The 18,305-nt window shown below is 44.8% G+C and overlaps 2 protein-coding genes across 2 annotated transcripts; both read right to left on the bottom strand.

The window, feature by feature from the left end:
* Positions 1-941: 941 nt before the first annotated feature.
* Positions 942-4,536, bottom strand: LOC112968755 (keratin, type I cytoskeletal 42-like). The gene is made up of 7 exons (XM_026071297.1): positions 4,377-4,536; positions 4,105-4,334; positions 3,023-3,105; positions 2,328-2,484; positions 1,899-2,060; positions 1,329-1,454; positions 942-1,172 (listed from the first exon to the last, which is right to left on the bottom strand). Exons 2-7 carry the CDS (start codon positions 4,276-4,278, stop codon positions 942-944), a joined length of 933 nt encoding a protein of 310 aa, XP_025927082.1. The 5' UTR covers positions 4,279-4,334; positions 4,377-4,536.
* Positions 4,537-12,678: 8,142 nt separating this feature from the next.
* Positions 12,679-16,473, bottom strand: LOC112968732 (keratin, type I cytoskeletal 19-like). Its single transcript, XM_026071243.1, has 7 exons — positions 15,940-16,473; positions 15,471-15,553; positions 14,929-15,085; positions 14,673-14,834; positions 14,200-14,325; positions 13,772-13,998; positions 12,679-12,766 (listed from the first exon to the last, which is right to left on the bottom strand). The coding sequence occupies exons 1-7, from the start codon at positions 16,471-16,473 to the stop codon at positions 12,679-12,681; spliced, it is 1,377 nt and encodes a 458-aa protein (XP_025927028.1).
* Positions 16,474-18,305: the final 1,832 nt, after the last annotated feature.

The following is an 18,305-nucleotide window of genomic DNA, read 5'->3' as shown; positions in this document are numbered from 1 at the left end:
ATTTATTTCTGTTTCTATTTGGCTGGAAGTTTCCCCCAAAATAGTACTAGTATTTTTCTGTCAGTATTCCCATCATTGCTGCTTCTTTTTCTCTGTTTTCAGGTACTCTCCTTTCTACTGCTCTTTCCTCTGCCCCAGGTTTCATGTCACTCCTTTCTCCTTGTTCTCTGCCTGTGGCTTGCCTGCCTGCTGACTCTTTATCCTTTTCCTTTCTTATCCCTCTTCCCCTTCCTCCCTTTTTTGCAGCTCTCATGCTTCACAACACTTACAGCTACTGCCCACTTCCTGAAGGCACTCGCTGTAGCACTGCTCTGTGTGGCCTCCCATCATGTATTTCCCAGTAACCTCAATAAAACTTTCAAATAGCACCTGTAAGCTATTTAAAGGAGGAGCGTTGGAAAGATCCTTGTTGCTGCTCGTCCGTGTTGCACTAGAAAAGAGAAGACTCGGGAACAGGGTTGCAGTTCTTACCTTGTATATCCGCAGCTGCACAAGATGGCATCTGGGAAGATGAACTGTAAGTGTGGCTTGTTCTAATGATTCCTCCTCCTCCTATTCCACCTGTTCTTGCAACACCTCCTCCTATACCTGAAGACTGGCCAATTCCTCCTTGCTGACTAAGGGGACAGGAAAATAACATTTTAGTGAGGGAAGTCACAGATAAGTTAGAACTACAGTTTGTTCATTGTCACTGCTGCTCTCAGTCTGTTTTCCTCTTTGGCATAAAATAGACAGAATATCGCAGTGAGCTCTCTTCTTGTAGCAAGGCATAGCGCAGGATAGCGAAGCAGGTTATCACCATCAGTTACCAGGCAGCCCAGACAGTTCAGTAAGGGCAAAAAAGCAATGCAGTGCCTACACTTACTACTCGCTTTGCTGTTATGTTAAAATACCCAGAACACAAGTATTTTATTGTATCTGTTGGTGTGTCTAAAGTCTACTTACATTAGGTCTTGCTGTCCGCCCTCCAACAGGCAGCGGTATGTATGGATCTCCTGCTCCAGGCGGCATTTGACATCCAGCAGGATCTTGTACTCTTGGTTCTGGCACTCCATTTCTGTACGCAGATCGGCCAGTTGCTGCTCCACGCATGTGATCTGGCTCTGGAGCTCAGCAAGGTGGTTGTTGTAGCGACATTCTGTCTCAGCCAGAGATGCTTCCAGGTTGTCCCTCTGGGAAATGAATGCAGCACAATACAAATACAGGCATGATAAGCATTGCATTTAACAACAAATTCTTATGTTGACTTTCCAAAATGGACAGTGAGATTGGGCTTATCCAAAGCATAACTGTAAGACAGCTGGGCTCTACATGAGCTCACCACCTACCTGGCTGAGCTGCGCCTGCAGATCGATTTCCAGGGCTTGCAACTGGCGTCTCAGCTCGGTGACCTGGTTGTTGCACGTCTCTACCTCCTGGCCGCTTGTAATAACCTCCCGATTCACCTCCTCAATCTGAAAATCACCAATCCAGAATAAAGAGCTTCAGGGAATGCTCTAATGTAAGTCAGATCGAATATTAAAGAAATAGCAGAGAAGCTAGCAAAAAACGTGAAAGGAGAAGAGTTTGGGTGAACTCTCAGCTTAATGGAACGTAAATCTTGCTTGCAATTCCTCTTGCTCTTCTAACAGTGCTGCTGTCAAATTCTTCTCACTCCTAATCTGCTGTTCAAAGAGGTCCAGACTCAAGTCTCACTAATGTGCAGCAGTCCCTGTCCCTCCATGAAAGGGACGCAGCACTTTGAGAATAGCAGTATCCCCTCTGTTTTGTTGGTCAATTTAAATCGATGCTAAATGTGACTATAGTATGTTATAAGGTTTTAACTTAAAATAAACCCGTGCAGAGCAATTGCCTTTCTGTTAGCCTGGGAAAGTCAAAGCTGAGGAAATTTCACTCACCTTGCACTCGTACCAATCCTCAACTTCTTTGCGATTGCGTTCAATTAATGTTTCATACTGGCACCTCATCTCCTCCAGGATCTTTCTGAGGTCTGGGCCGGGACAGGCATTGACCTCCACACTCACATCTCCAGTCGCTTGTTTCCTCAGACAGCACATTTCCTGGAAACGCAACCCAAATCATGTCCTTTTTTTAAAAAAAGGAAAACAACTGAGGGAGCCTAGTTCCCTGTACGGAAGAGCATAGCCCCCAGTAGAGGCCCTCTTATTCACAGCTCCTATTCCACAGGCACCATCTCCATCAACCACTTGTGGCTGGAAAACCCTTCACAGCCAGCAGTCCAGGGTTAGGGACCAGGAAGAGGGAGAATCCTGGATGCTGAATGAATTAATAACAACACTTTTTACATGACAGGGGTAGGACCCTACCTCCTCRTGGTTCTTCTTCAGGCAGCACAGCTCCTCGCGCAGGGACTCCAGCTGTGCCTCCAGGTCAGACCTGCAGAGAGTCAGCTGATCCAGGACTTGGCGCAAGCCATTAATATCAGCCTCCACGCCCTGGCGAAGGGCCAGCTCCGTCTCGTACCTAAATCACGGGCGAGAAAGAGTAGTCAGTGTTTGATCCCACCATTTTACTCTTTTTTGATGTGATCATCAACCTGGTCCAATCTTTCTTAAGCTATTTTCCTAACTAGCTTCACAGGACGCCAAGGAAAGCAGTCTTGAGGCTTGGTCCATCAAAATCTTCCTTCAGTCGGCTTTCTACAGAACTTTTTCACTGTGGCAGAGCTGTCACTCATCAGGTTACTGCACTCCAACAAGAAAAAATAAAAACTTCCCTTTTGAAAAACGCCATGTGCCATAACATCAGCTCATGTGAACCTGTACTGCTCCCTATCTGTGAATCCCTTCTGCTGGATGCTTTTGAAGAGCTGTCTCTTATCGCCACAGAAAAAGACTTTTTTGCCCCAAACTTTCCATCCTGGAAATGACCTTAATTAAGGCAGCTCTGGAGACAAAGGGTGAAAGAGCTTTTCTGTGTAGCCCCCAACCTTCTTGACCAGAGGACCACCAGAGACCTTTCTGAGAGGAGAGGGGCAGCTGTCTGCCGTGGGGGTACTCACTTCACTCGGAAGTCATCGGCTGTCATCCTGCTGTTATCAATGTTCAGAATGATCTTGTTGTTGTCTATGGTTGCGCAGACAATCTGGAAGAGAATAGGCTTAAAGATTAAGGCTCTTCCCTGTATCCTCAGCCTCCCAGTGTACAGGTTGGCCAGTGTTACAAAACCTAGCCCTTTCTCTCTCTCTCTCTTTCTCTTTTTCTTTCTTTTTTTTTTTTTTTTTTGATATTGGTTAGTAGGCACCGGGGAGTTCAGAAACATGGCAGTCACAGGGGCGAGTGTTCAGTCAAGTATGGTGGAGTGCATTAAAATGCTAGAATATGTGGTTCAAATGCAGACAGTTATGGAAGTATAATTAGTGTTGTCAGTGCCTGCCATGATCCACCTAACATTTTAAATGTAAGTCTTAGGTTCCTAGATAGAGATTTAAAAGCTTTGTTTCAAGACTTAATTACATATCTGTCTCATTCTGTCCCTTTGTTTATTGGATTCTTTTCGCTTCATTCTTTTTTAATGCATTGACATCCTAGAATTTTTCCCTAACACAGTTTGGAAAAAAAATGTTTTAATTTTAAATTCCATATCCAGTATGCATTATGGCAGTGTTCTCTTTGCTCTTATTTTTATTTAGATGACCAATAGTTTCCAGTTCTGTATAAAAAAGTTGTAAAAAAAAGGAAATAACAATTAACTGGAATTCTGCAAGACTGATGGCAGAATACTATATATATATAGGCAAATGAATGTGATTCATTATTTATTTCTCTTTTAGTTGCTTTCTTGGCATATATCTATTTAAACATATTGGCACAAGCCTAATTCAGAAAGATTACTGAGCCAGTCCAGATGTATTCTATGCACATAACATTTTCCCCTTCAAATAAATCTGATGAATGAAAGCAATGGAAACAGTCCAAACACTCACAGTGAGCTCTAGGGCTTTCTATAGGCAGTTGTCTTAATGTGTGTTTACAAAAAGCATTTTACAGCAATGAAATGGCACTCTTGATAACTGCACTAAGCTGTGAAACAGCACTGTGGGAGAAGCTTGCAAGGGAGAAAACAGCTGAGAAATGACATTACCTGATTTTGAAGATCTTCTATTTCTTTATAATAGCAGCTGTAGTCCCGGGGCTCACAAAAAGGGCCCTGCTTGGCATACCACTCCCTGATTCTGCACTCCAGGTCAGCATTTTCTTGTTCCAGGCACCTCACCTTGTCCAGGTAAGAAGCCAGGCGATCGTTAAGGTTCTGCATGGTCACTTTTTCATCACCAGAAAGAAGAATGCCATCACCAGAAAAGCCACCCCCAGCTACCCCGCCACCAAGACCAATACCAATGCCACCACCAATGCCACCTCCAATGCCACCGCCAAAGCGGACACTGCCACCGCTGAATCCAATGCCTGAACATCCTCCAAGGACACCAGCTCCTAAGCCACCTCCATAGTTTCCACCAACCAAACTGCCAGTGCTCAGTCCTCCTCCGTAATTTACACCACCACAGTAGCTCCTACCAGAAAACCCTCTGCTACCACCTATCCCACAGGTTGTGTATCTTCCGGAAGAGACTGAGGAGATCCGTACTCCTCCACCACTACCACCACCACCGATAACACAGCTGCCACCACTGGTTCTGCCCCTGAGAGAGCCAGTTGTCTGCTTAATAGTACAACTCATTTTGAGGACAACTGCAGCTCCAACCCAAAGCCCAAAGCAAGATGCACAGCTTGATATTGAATCAGAGTGCAGGTTGTTTGTTGCCGCAGATCTCTATTTATACCTTCCAGAGAGGGTGTCACGTACAGGGTGTTTCTTCTTCCCACGGGGCTGGCTAGTCTTGTTGTTTATGCCAAGAATAAATAGCCCAGAGGCAGTTTCCCTCTAGAAATCCCAGTTCACAAGGAAGATACTTTACATGTCAGCAGCTTATTCCAAAAAATAAAATAATGTTATATGAGTCATCAGCTTTTTGTATGATGCAAACTTTACAACAAGTCAAGAAAAAAAGTCGCCCTAGATTATGCACAAAGAAGAAACATTGGTATTTATAACATCAAAGTGCCTTTTATCTTTTATTAATTTGTATTTATTTTATTCTTAGTCCAGTAAACATTTTTATATCACATGCTGTGTTAGAGTATGTAGAATAAAAATGGGGAATTAATACAAATTCTTACTTCTGAAAAGCATGAATAACAGTGACCGTAGTAGTGAGAAGACCAGGGATATTGTGGTATAGACATCGTCTGTCACTTGGCACAATTACAGACAATAGGTCTAATGCATGCTTTACTATGAGATGTCTTAAATCACTGAGATAATCCCCCAGTGGGTCTAGTTCTCTGGTCATGCATCTACAAAACGTTGGTTTGCTCACAGTCTGCGAAGAGCGAGCCTGCTACACGTTGGGAGTCCCGTTTATCCCTACGTCTAGATGTCACATGGACTCAATGTAAGATGAAGTTTATTAAGTACTTCTCTAAAGTTATTTTTCAGTTAATGTAATTGCTTTCCTTGCTGCCTCGGTTTGTGGTGATCATAGTTAAGAAAGAGGTGATGGGAAAGGGAGTGTCCGTGGGCGATTTATCCAGTTCCCTGGATGGACTGTGATATGATCCAGCAGGTCTCTGCCATTAGTAATGTCTAAGATTCTGTTGAGCACAAAATAAAAAGGAGAAAGGCTTTCCACATTTCTTAGCTGAGACTGTCAGAGTAATAACAGGTGTCAGTACAGTCTGGCTAGTCGTGGGCGCACAATCTCCAAAGCCAGGCAAGCAATACCCCGAAGAGGATTCAGGGAACTGGCTTAGCCGGTGAAAGTATCTTTCTCCAGAAGACAACCATAATGAGAGGATGTTGTGCTCTGCAGGGAACGAAGGCTTGCGTTCCCTCCAGGGTGGAATTTCCAAGCATCTCTTACTCACAAGTAACATTTGACTCCAATATGTCATGTCCAAATGTAAAGTTGCAGGAGGTGGTGTGATAAATGCCGTTTTGTGGTGAGTGCGACAGCTGCCAGGGAGCCCTGAGAACAGCTGTCAGCTCAGGGGAGAAGGGCAGAGAAACCCGATGTTCGTACGCTCAGCCACCTCTCCTTTACTGGTGGGAAGGCGTACGATGCGTGCGGTTAGGTGGCTTCTGTCACCATCGTAGTAGAGCGTCCCAAGCATAGGTAAATTTGATCATCTTCTCACCAGCATAAGGTAGGACTCTCTTGTCTCCAGTGAGCTAATTTATTTATTTAGATCAAAAATGATAAAAAGATGCCTACACAAGACTGGCAGCATCCTAGAATATTCATTTTTCATATGGTGCAGTGAAATAATTTGCTGAAGGACACAGCCGGAGCCTGTGTCAGAGCTCAGACTCCTGACTAAGATGGCAGTGCCTGAAAAACAAGTCCATCAGCCCCCTAGAAACACATCTCCTTTGCTCCCCCCACCCAGCTTGGACTCACAGTAGTTAAAATCATGAGCAAAAGGGAGAAGAGAGAGTAAATCTGGCTTTCATCATTCATTTTGAGGAATATAATTGGAAACAGGGTGCGGCTGTGAGAGCCAACAGAAATTAATATAATGTCTGGCTTGCTTGGAGCTTTGCTTCTGCTGTGTGGGTTTTCGGAAGAAATTAGCTAACAGCAGTCTACAGAGAGCAGTGCTTTGTGTTGAGGCTGCCTTTCCTTCCCTTTCGGAGTCTTAGGCTTAGGGGAAGCCGTTGAAGAAACCCATTTCTCTATGGGTGGGCAAAGAGTACCTGCTTCTTTTAGAAGTTACCTAATGGGAGGAGGGGATGGGCCTTGCTCCACAAGACCTTGATCAAAAACGTTGATCAACCTGTTAAGTATGTCCTGGCTCAAAGGTCTGCAGGCTACAGAATCCCATGTTACCAGTGAAGAGTAGAAACAATCCTACAGCTCTTCCAAAGTACTCAGATTTGGGATATAGTTACATTCTTTGGAGCTTTGCTGTGCTGGGACATGGGACATGGGTCTGGTACAGGCGAATACATCCGAACACCTGTCCCTGACTAACCAAGCTGTATGTTAAAACCCGTTTGATTATTTGCCTCGCTCCGTTGCTGCCCGTGCTGCGGAGGCTCGCTGTTGTGCTTGCTGGCGGGCAGGCGGCTTGCACGGCCGTGCAGTGGTTTCCCTCCGAGCAGCGCAGGATTGCGCTGCCCCTTGCAGTGGCATCAAGGCTCCCCGGCACGGTACTGAGACCTTGCCTCGGAGCAGGTGGAAACATGCCTTGCTGTTTGCTAGCTCTGTGGCAGTGCTTTCTCTAGTTGTGAGCCACCGTCTTCTTCTGAAACACCCGTCAGTACCAGTTATTTTTCCCCACTGAACTGATAACTTTACTACCGCTTTTGTTATTGCTTGTATTGCCGTAGCCTAGGAGAGTAGACTTGGAGCAGAACGCTGCACAGATAAGGACTGAATAAACCCAAGACATAAAAATGTTCCCAAAGGATTTATAACCTAAATGTAAGACAGGAGGGAACAAATGGTTTCGGAGAGACGGAAGCAAAGGAAACAATGAGACGCTATTAGCCAGCGTGATTAGCAGTGGTCTCAGCACAGCGTTAGCGCAAACATCGTTAAGTTTTGCGGGCGTTGTGGCAGAGAAGAGGGAGATCTGAAAGTGGATGAAGAGGTAATATATGTAAATATTGACGCGCGGTGAAGGGCAGCTCAGGAGAAAGCAAGAAGATGTTGCATTTTCAAGCGCTGTTGTGGGCGATGGCGCCTGCTCCTGTGGGAGCTGTGACTGTCACAACGTACAGCCCTTTCGCAAAGTGTCCGCCTGTCTCTTCAGTGTTCTGCTTGTTCTGCTTATCAAAGTTGACAAGATAATGTTTTCTTGTGTCAACTACAAGAAGGGTGTGTCTAATTTGACAGAACTTTGCTTCCATAAGCATTGCTTCAGTGATGTTTGTGCAACCACGCACTGGAATATGATTTTATCTTGTCACTTGTAATTACCAGTAATAATTTGCATAATAGCCATTAGGCATCACTTATTAAATACTACTTTGATGTGATACTGAGCCGGCTCCAGACCTCATGCTCCCACCTTTCAAATGCAGACCATGACTTTTTTCTAGCTAATGACTCATTGGTTTAAACCACCACATTTAGCAAAATTCCTGTAAGGCAAGCGAATCAATTATCCCAGTGAGTTTGGTAACAGCATGATCCTAGCTCTTAAATACGCCTCTGAGACGAAGGTGATTACTCTGTTTCAGTTCCTTTTTTGCTGACTGTTCTCATCTTCAGCCTTCCTCCGAACATTTGCTAGTGATGCAGCAGAAGTTCAGCAGAACATGGAGACGGACAGAACCAGATTTCTTCCTGCTGAAGCTCACATCTTCCTTGATTCATTTTGTGAAGAGTTTTAGTTTCCTCCCAGCACCTGCCAGGTGATGTCAGTGCAGCCAGACTTCCCAGCATTTGCCTCTCTGGAAGCGCTACTGATGACCATGGCAAAGAAGAGTACAAGAGAGCTTGTATTAGAGGGCAGATGGGAATACTGCCGGCAGAACGAAACTGCAGCAATTTCACTCTAACTTGGAGAGCTGTGTGCAGTTCAGGCTGCAGGAAGGACAAGGCTTTAGCCTGAGGTCCTTGCTGGCAGAGCCATGTGGGTCGACACAGAACCTGACAAGCAGAACTGGAGTATTTTAGGTGCTTCCTGAGCTCAGATACTATCCAGTGGTCCAGTACAGACAGGTAGCCAAGGTGTCTGCCAGCCAGAGCCTCTCCAGAGAGTTCTCTCTTCTTTTTATTTAATACCTGTACTAAAACTTCCATATTTTCAATACACTCTCAATATGTGCTTGATAAAGACAGTTTATATGATATTTTACAGCATACTGGGCTGAGAAATCTACTGCTTGATTATAGTAGTAATTTACTCATATATAATTCTTTATAAATGTTACACAAGCCAATAAACAAAAATACAGTCCCCACAGATAGTTACTATGGGTGTGAGTGAGACTGTATCTGTCTGTGTGCTTCATAAAATAGACTTTAATAGAAAAATTATAGTTTATACAGTACACAAATACATCCTAGTATTAAAAATTCATAGTGCTTGTAATCATGTATAATTGCTTGTTCAGTGCAGTCCTTAATTCCTGGCTGATTTCCAGCGTTAGCAGTTTGCAAGATTGGTTGGTTTCTTTCTGTTTCTTCACTGATGTCTTAAACCTCTGATATGTTCACTCCTCAGGGATTTTTTCTGACGATGTTGTAATTCACATCATCTTTTCTCTATGTAAGAGAGAGACAGTATCTGCCAGAGCAGGCACAGTACATTTCATCCACAGCTGCTGCTCCTGATGCTCACAGCTTCTGCTCGCCGATCTGAGTGTCAGTATAATGCCCCTGCTCAACCTTCGATGCTTTTTCTCATGCTACCACCTACACTTGGAACCACTTCTGCTCTCTGGGGCACCCACTCCCTCTCTTTTTGTCCTTAAATTCCTCTCCCAGCCTTACACCTTAAGCCTAAGTTTCCGTCTCTCTTTGAGCTACTCATTCGCTCTTGCTTTACAAGATTTGCACGTTAAATAAAGAAAAAACCCAGGTCATACAAGCTCCACTGCCAATGTGCTAACATGAGTGACTGCGTGTTTAGAATATGGTTGAAGTTTGCCTGCAGGAGTACGCACACAGTGTCCCAGGTCACTTCTTGTCCTGTCATCCCACGCGCTGCATCTTCTGCGTTTCATTTAACTTCTCTTCACCTTCTCTTCCTATACTGTTTCCACAGTCATCGTTTCCTGTCATTGTCCAGGTTTTAAACTCACTGGGCAGTGAAGGCATCTTTTTATTCCTGCATATCATTTAATACAGTCACCTCAGAGGTGCTGTGTAAACACTGAGACAGCCTAAATGATGTTGAAATGCTCTGTATAATTGGTGTTGCAGAAGCAGGAGATACAGAACTCAGTAGAGCGAGTATTAAGCATAAAGCCTTGTACAGAAGCTCATTGCAGCAATTACCCTGCAGGGTTAAGAACTTTCTCTTACTCGGACACAGACCTGGGGAGAGGCCATCTCCCAAAGGGACAGCTTGAGCCGTTCCTTGGGTTGCTTAGCCCTTGGCTCTTCGTGCCGGCATTGAAAGCTTAGGGCTCAGGAGACAAGACGTATGAGCAGACCGGGTACAGAGCAAAGACCCAGAGCAAGAAAGAGAGCTGCCTACAAAAAGTCCTATCTTGGCTGTAATTTTTGCCAGCAGAATAACTCGGTGCGGTCAAACTTTACTGTGTCCCATGTTGTCTTACACCAAGAAGACGAAGATGGGATAAGAGTCCTTGTTGTATTACTTTGGATCTGCATAACATGGAGAGCATCCTTATCTCAAGGAGCTTAAAGCAGGAAGGGTCTGTGTATTTCTGCTATTCCCAGTAACCCTGCTTTAGGTTTCCAGGGTTTGATAACTTACAGGGTGGGTGGTCAGGCTGTGTGAAAATGGCAGGTCCTCTAATGTCAGTACATAGCAGCTGTTTCTTCTGGAAATCTTGTTCGGCCTTAAGTTCTTGTAAACTGCGAACCACATATATGTGATCATGCACACTTCTTCCTTCACTTCTACTCGCTCTCCTCCGTGTGCCACCGTTCGCATGCACTATGGGCACTGGCACAATTACGGAGTTAGGAAAGAAAGGAAAGCTTTTCCAGGAGGCTTTTTGAAGAATGGTGGTGATTTGAGAGGCCTACAGGCATTCGACAAATTGAAATAATATTGCCAGGAATTAACTTCTTCCAGAAACAGCTATCTGTCTTTCCAGAAGCTTCTGAGCTGCTTCTTCCTTTAGAAGTGGGCACTAAATAAGACTCGGTCTCCCCTGAAGCCTTCATGTTGGAAGCCTTTACGTTGGACCTGTGTAAAAGGTCAGTCATCAAACCTCATCAAATATCTTGTTATAGAAGAAGCCTAATTGAACCCCATAATGAGGAGCAAAGATCATCAGCACCATTCACAGCCTGTCTGATGCATTTGCAGGAGAAAGATACTGCTGCTAGCGAGGGAAGAGGGGCAGGTTTTTGATTCTTTGCTTGCACAAGCAGCAAAATGCAGTTGTGCTCCTGAATGTGCTTGCAATTCCTTTCTCTGTGTTACTAAAATACTACCACCTTTTTTCTGGCTGTTTATGATATCTTACTTTTTAAAAATTCTCTCCCACATACTAATTTGTCTCATCCTTTTATCTTCCCACATGTTGCCAGCTGGTTATTCCTGCTTGCCTTTTTTTTTTTAAAATCCATTTAGATGTTCTTTATTTAGCATTTTCTCTGGGAATTGTTTTTCTCTACCAGAAGGGTGTGTCAAGTCCAGCAGAGTCTTGCTTTCAAAATTACTGCTTCAGTATTATTTGGAAAAACTTGTTATTCTTGATTTTATTGTGTTGTTTTGTATTATATTATATTATACACACACCTACTTTAATGAAAACTCAATATTCCCTCAGAAGTTTCTTTCAGTGAATGATCGTCAGTCAGACTGCCTTGAAGCTCCTTCCCTGTGCTCTCTCCAAGCTCCCTGAATATCTTGTTCCTCATCACCTTCGACTTCATGTCTTAGCTTATGCTTCCTTCTCTGGTAGCAAACGTGCCTTTCCACGGCATCAGCTTTTCCCATTCTTCACCTTCCTGCAGCCACTGAAGTCAGTGGAAACAGTGTGGCGGATGGGAACATTGCAAAATATTTTTCTTTTTTTCTTTGTAAGGTTTGCTTTGTGGAAGCTCTGACCTAAAGTGGATTTCTAGCCAAAATTGTATGATAAATGTAATTATCCGCGTAACAATTTTTTTAATACTCGTATAATAATTTACTTGAAGAAATCGTTTCTCAGGCACAAGATTTATTAGAGACAAGCTTTGGTAGTTATTAGACGACCGACTGCAGTACAGATTAGCCCAAGTAAGGATCAGTGGCTGGATCAAAACAGCATGGCAGGATGAAGGCAGCAGGCAGAGTGGCAGGCAGGAAGGCAGCCCTCCTTGCAAAGTCCCTTCCAGCCGGTGCCGTAAGCAGAACTGAGGACTATCAGGTTATTTTTGCCTTGCTTTTTCCAAAGGGTTTGTTCTTCGGGTCACCTCCTTAGAGGAATTGCAGTGGGATTGGCAGGGAAGCTCTTGTCTGCAGTGACCTGCAGAGGGAGAGCAGGAAGGAAGCATTGCTTTCTCGGGGCTTTCCTCCACATACTCCTTTGTCTTTCTCCCGAGTTCCCCCTTGCTCAGTTCCCCCACCAGTCTTTCATTTTTGTGTTGTGCTGAAGGGCTTATTTAAACATATCTGTTACTGGTAATCCCCCAGTATCAAAAATCTTTTCTACATGTAAGTTCGTACATGTCCCGTAGGTGCACCCTTCCCCGCTGCTGCCCACTGTAGCCCAGTTAATCACTGTGCTCTACCACCAGCAACCACAGCCGCCGTCCTGCGTGTCTGACTCCCTGCGCTGACTCTGTCCAGGAAAAAGAAACCGTCTCCAGCCCCTCTTTACCATGCCAGAAGAGCTTGGAGATCTCTCATGCTCCTCTTCCCCAAGTAAATAGCAGGACCAAAGAAGCAACTCATGGTCACACTTACAGGCTTCTAGAGGACACCTCACCTTGTACATCCGCACCCGGAGCAAATAGGCTTAGGGCAGGCATGGCTGACACAGGCTGGCTTTAAGGCCACCGCTTCTCCCAGCTGACGTTGCAGGGGCTCCTCTTCCCACTGGCCCTCTGTGGAAGGGAGACAGCTCTGCTGACCAAAGCGCCCGTCAGTCGCACCCTGGGGAACTGCCCCGTGACCTGGAGCTACTTGTAGCATCGGCTGTAGCTGCCTGTCTTCAGCTACTATTGACCTAGCAGGGGGGGTAAGGCACAGTCAAGGTTCCCCTTCCCCCTTTGAACTGTGAGAGTCGTTAAAAGCAGCAATCAGGGTATCCTCCCTCCCTCCCGCTTGCCCACCTGACAGCTATTGCCCTTCCGTCTTAACACTCCGGATTGCCTGAGGCTCTGAGAGCAGCTCTAACACTGTCATCTCATCCATTGCAACCAGCATTTTGGAACAGGAACTGATTTTTCGCACTGCTAATTTAGGACTGGAGAGCCCATGAGAGCCCACCTCAGGGCACTGTCATTAAAATACCTCTTTTTCCAAACTGTTGGAGCAGGTGGGTGCTCAAGCCGGTTTTATGTGTATGCAGCCATTTATGAGATGAACAGCAGGCCTCACTGTTTCAAAATCTCAGTCAATGGGAAGAGCCAACTGCTTTGCATACAAATTAAATTTCCCAAAACTTTAATTAAAATTGTTGAGTGAGACTGAAAATGTTTAGATAATTTATTGTTTCAGTTAATTTAACTGCCAGTCCCTAATCCTGTCTAGCAGTGGCAAAGGCAATAAAACTTAGTTAAATGCCACTTTTCATAAAAGACCTTGCCCAGCTCGTAGTGAAAAGCACCCTTTAATGATCTGAGATGCTGCACAGCGCAGAGGACAGGCATTGAGGGGCACTCCCGGCTGTCTTTGCTGCCCAAAGAGGGAATGATCTTTGGCTTACACCCTGGATGCTTATCAGAGCCAAATTTTCAAATGCTTCGTGATCTCCTTATGAGCCCTGTCTGGTAACAGGTCAGTACAGCACAGTGCTATTTCTACCACTTATATGACAAATTTTCATATCTCTATAAGTCAAAGTAGGGAGATTTTACTATGCCCGGGTTTGTCTGTAGTCTGCATACACAATATCCTGCTGTCCCCCTTCCAGCAGGCAGTGGTAGGTCTGAATCTCCTGCTCCAAACGGCATTTGACATCCAATAGAGTCTTGTATTCTTGGTTCTGGCACTCCATTTCTGCTCGTATTTCAGCCAGCCGTTGCTCCACACAGGAGATCTGGCTCTGTAGCTCAGCAAGGTATTTGTTGTAGTGACATTCAGTTTCTGCCAAAGAGGATTCCAGATTTTCTTTCTGAGGATGGAAACAAGAAAAAGGCACCTTGGGTATGCTTGTAGGCTTAGCCCATCTGGTCGCAGGAAGCTGGGACTTTTTAGCTGAGAAATCATACTAAAATGTGTTCATTCAGTGTTTCTCAGCTGTATGACCCCAGTCGTGCAGCTTTCTAAACAGAGCTGGGGAGTTTGAGATACGAACGTCAATGGCATCACTTACCATGTTGAGCTGGGCTTGTACATTGATTTGCAAGGCCTGCAGCTGACGTCTCAGTTCAGTGACCTGTTTGTTGTTTGACTCTATCTCCTGGCTGCTTGTGATGACCTCCAGGTTCACCTCCTCTACCTGAAAAGTTAGAAAAGAACACTCCTCACCTCACCGCACCGCAGCATCTGGCTCCTCACTCCTCCAGAGCACTTCACCTTGCTGCTTCTGCATGCGCTGCAGCGTACTGGGTATCCCCAAATCCAAAGCCCCACCGTTTAGTCCATTATGACCCTGTAACACCATGCAGTGGCCCTTCTGCCATGAACAGAAGAGCACTGTACTTGGACAGTGTAGTTAGATGCTGAGCACATCCTCGACGGAATTGCTGATATTAAAACATCTCCAGTATGTGTTCTTAAGCTCTCTCATTTTTCCCTTTTCCCCCAACAGGCGGAGCAGGGTACAGCTGTGGCTGTGTCTAGTACCTTGCAGGCATACCACTGCTCAGTCTCTTTGCGGTTGCGCTCCATCAGGGTTTCATACTGGCACCTCAAGTCCTCCAGGATCTTCCTGAGGTCCGGGCCAGGACAAGCGTTGACCTCCACGCTCACATTGCCAGTCGCTTGTTTCCTCAGACAGCTCATTTCCTGCAGGAATACGTGCACCGTGTCAATGCTAGGCACGCTCAGGGGGCACTTTCCTCCTTTTTTCTTATTTCTTTAAGAGTAAGGGGAATCTCACCTCCTCGTGGTTTGTCTTGAGACAGCACATCTCTTCGGTCAAGGCCTCAAACTGTAACTGCAAATCAGTCTTGCAGCTGGCCAGCTGATCCAGGATGGGGCGTAAGTTACAAAGATCTGCATCCACGTTTTGCCGGAGACTGCATTCAGTCTCATACCTTAAGCCACAGACAACAAAGAAAAGTCAGCGTGTCGGCACGCTGTGGCAAGGCCCTTGCTGCTCTCCAGCTGTGTTTCTGAACAGGTATTTCAAATCGGGAGTGTGCTTGCTCGACAGAGACCAGCTTTGCCCACTTACTTTATCTGTGAGTTGAGCTTGTGGAAAAAAATTAGGACTAAGTACTTCTTTCACTTCAGGCATGCTATGTGATGAACACTGTTAATGATGCCCGTGCCTTGACATAGATATGTGTTTTAATATGGCAGCATCGCAGGCAACATCTTTGTTGCCCCCAACAGTGTTAGGATTTCCCCACCAACATCTCTCCCCTGCCCTTCTGTGGGCAGTGTGAACAGCTCGGGCGAGCACAGGGCTGTACTCACTTCACTCTGAAGTCATCTGCAGTCATCCTGTTGTTATCAATATTCAGAACAATTTTGTTAGCTTCCATAGCTGCACACAGGATCTGGAAAAGAAAACGCAGAACAGACATTTGGGCATGCAGCTTCCTCCAGCTGCAGAAAGGCCCTGGAGAAAACACCTACCTGCAATAATGCAACCCAGTTATTTTATAACGATTTCATGTGTTGGGATTATTAATCTGTTAAAACCAGTGGCATTTCACTGGGGAGGTCTAAAGGCTAGTTTGTTTGAGCAGGCTGTGCTGCAGCTTCCATTCCCTGGAAGTGCCCAGCACTCCTCTTGCAAATTGTCGGAGTTTCGTATAAACCATTGCTTCGCGTGCATCTCCACAGACCTAGGTATTGCCTCTGCCATTTGAATTTGGTCTATCCACACATCAAAGGGAAGCCCAAGGAAATATTAGCATTTACTTGAAAAATAATGATTTACCTGGTTTTGAAGATCATCAATTTCTTTATGAAAACAGCTGTAGTCCCGTGGTTCACAGCTGGGGCCTACTTTAGCATACCACTCCCTGATTTTGCACTCAAGATCAGTGTTTTCTCCCTCCAGGAGTCGCACCTTGTCCAGGTAGGAGGCCAAGCGATCATTAAGGTTCTGCATAGTCGCCTTTTCATTGTTGGCGAGTAAGATCCCCTCACCACAACCAGCATTAGCTCTGGTGAATCCACCACCAAGGCCTCGAGTGCAAATGCTTCCACCGCTGAATCCAAAGGTAGGACAAGCCTGCTGGGTAGCTCCAAAGCTTCCACCCGTACTGCTGCCAGCATTCAGTTGCTTCCCCATTAATCCCTCACTTAAACTGCCACCAGAAAAATTGCCAGCTGCACCACCTAAGTCATAAGCAGCCTGTCTTGCAGAGGAGGCAGAGGAAACCCTTCTTTCGTTACCGGCAGCAGAGCTGCCAGCGCTGCTTCTGCCTTGGGAACAGGTAGTAATGACCTGCCTGATGGCACAACTCATAGTGAGAGCAACGGAGGATCTAACAGAGAGCCCACAGCAAGCTGCACAGATTGGTGTGGGATCAGATTGTGATCACTCTGTCCTCACAGTTCTCTATTTATACCTTTCGTAGTGGATGCCACCACCGGGGCAAGACTGCTTATTCTTCCTTCTTGTGACCTGGCTAGTTCTATTTTTTTCTGAGCCTGAACTATTTCCTCAAAGGTGTTTGTCTCCAGAAATCCCACAACAGAAAGATGCTTTGGTTAACAAAAGCATGTTTCAAAACTACATCAAAAATCTTACTTCCTGAATCATCAGGTTTGACTTGTGATGACAACCAAACAACAGTGACACGAAAACGACGATATCTGAGAGTGCCCAGGGAATGAAACATCATAGTAATTATCCAATCCTGATGTGTGCAAGTCTACCCGGAAAGTGAAAGCTGTGGGAAAGCTGTCTATGGTCCTATCTGACAAGGCTTGTTTGGCTCAGTTGTGACCAGCTGCTAGGATGCCCCGCGGATCCCGGGGCAGAGCTGTTGTGCTGCTGAGGCGAGAAGTCTCTGGACTGTGCTGCATAACTATAAGTGCGTAACAGTGAGGATCTGCTCTTTTTGTGTGGTGGTCAGTTGAGTGAGAACCAGTCAGGGTCTGAGTTGTTAGACCTTGACATGCTCTTCCCTTGGAGAACGCAGGAAAGTAACTTGCACTTGAGTTTACAAGAGATTTTTTGTTACTCCTCTTTCTCTTGCATGCATCGAAATGCCCCCTTTCAGGGGAAAGATTCCATTATATTTCTTCTGCTGCTTTCAAGAGTAGACAAAACTTTTAAATTTTTATCCAAAATAAAAGAGAAAAGGGTGTTTCTTGAGTATCAGATGTTGCAGTTAGCTATAAATATTCACTGCCAAGAGAGGCCAGATGCATAAGATGTCTCATAAAATTTCTAAAAGACTAACATGGAGAATTTCAGAAGCAGCTTGATCCTTTATAGGTCTGACCCAGATTCGGTTAGTATTATGGAAGTTTTCCAAATACAAGCTAGGGGAAATGTGTTATAATTAGAAAAAAGACTAGAAAAGATCATTAAAAAAAGATATTAAACCTACCTTTTAGACTTGGAATGCTGAATTGAGGAAGAAGGAAAATAATTAAAATGTTTTGTCGTACGAATCTTTCATTTTATTATTAATACAGCCATGCTAATATTGGCTGACTTTTACCCATTTATTGTTTAGCATTGTCTTTGGCATCCAGGTCACTTGGACACATCACATAAGGGATGTGTCAGGTCCAGGAAGTTTCAGAAATATTACTTATGCTGTTTGGGTAAGTTCATTAGTTCTGATTTTGTCTTGACACTGCAAATCCATAACACCTTAAATGTGGTGCGGATTCTGTCTATGTCCGTCCTTTGTTATATCCATAATTAGCAGGTGAAGCCTATGCCACGGTGCCATGGCGTGTATCATTGGTGGTGACATCCTGAGTGGAGGCTGTGGCATGGTCAGACTCAAGCACTTCTGCCATGGTGCTCACTAACCCAGCCCTGCCGCCGCTCTCACTGCTGGAGCAACAGTCAATCAGGAGCAGAACTGGTCAGGATCTGTCTTTTTTTTCATCAAAGAGTTGTAAAAATAATAATGAGTTTACATTTAACTGAGATTTATACAATCTTTCACTTTCCAGTGAGAAAAATTAAAATGTTTATGAAACAATTTTTTTCAATTCAAGGTTTGCTCCTTCCTTTTTGAACTTCAAACCTTGCTATAGGTCTCTGTAGTCATTGGTGAATTAGATTTAAAAAGCTTTTATAAGGAGAATAGTGATTTCTGTCATCATTTTGTT

Source organism: Apteryx rowi, unplaced genomic scaffold, assembly GCF_003343035.1.
Source record: "Apteryx rowi isolate R43461 unplaced genomic scaffold, aptRow1 scaffold_323, whole genome shotgun sequence".
NCBI lineage: Eukaryota > Metazoa > Chordata > Aves > Apterygiformes > Apterygidae > Apteryx > Apteryx rowi.
This window is presented reverse-complemented; position numbering and strand designations above follow the sequence as displayed.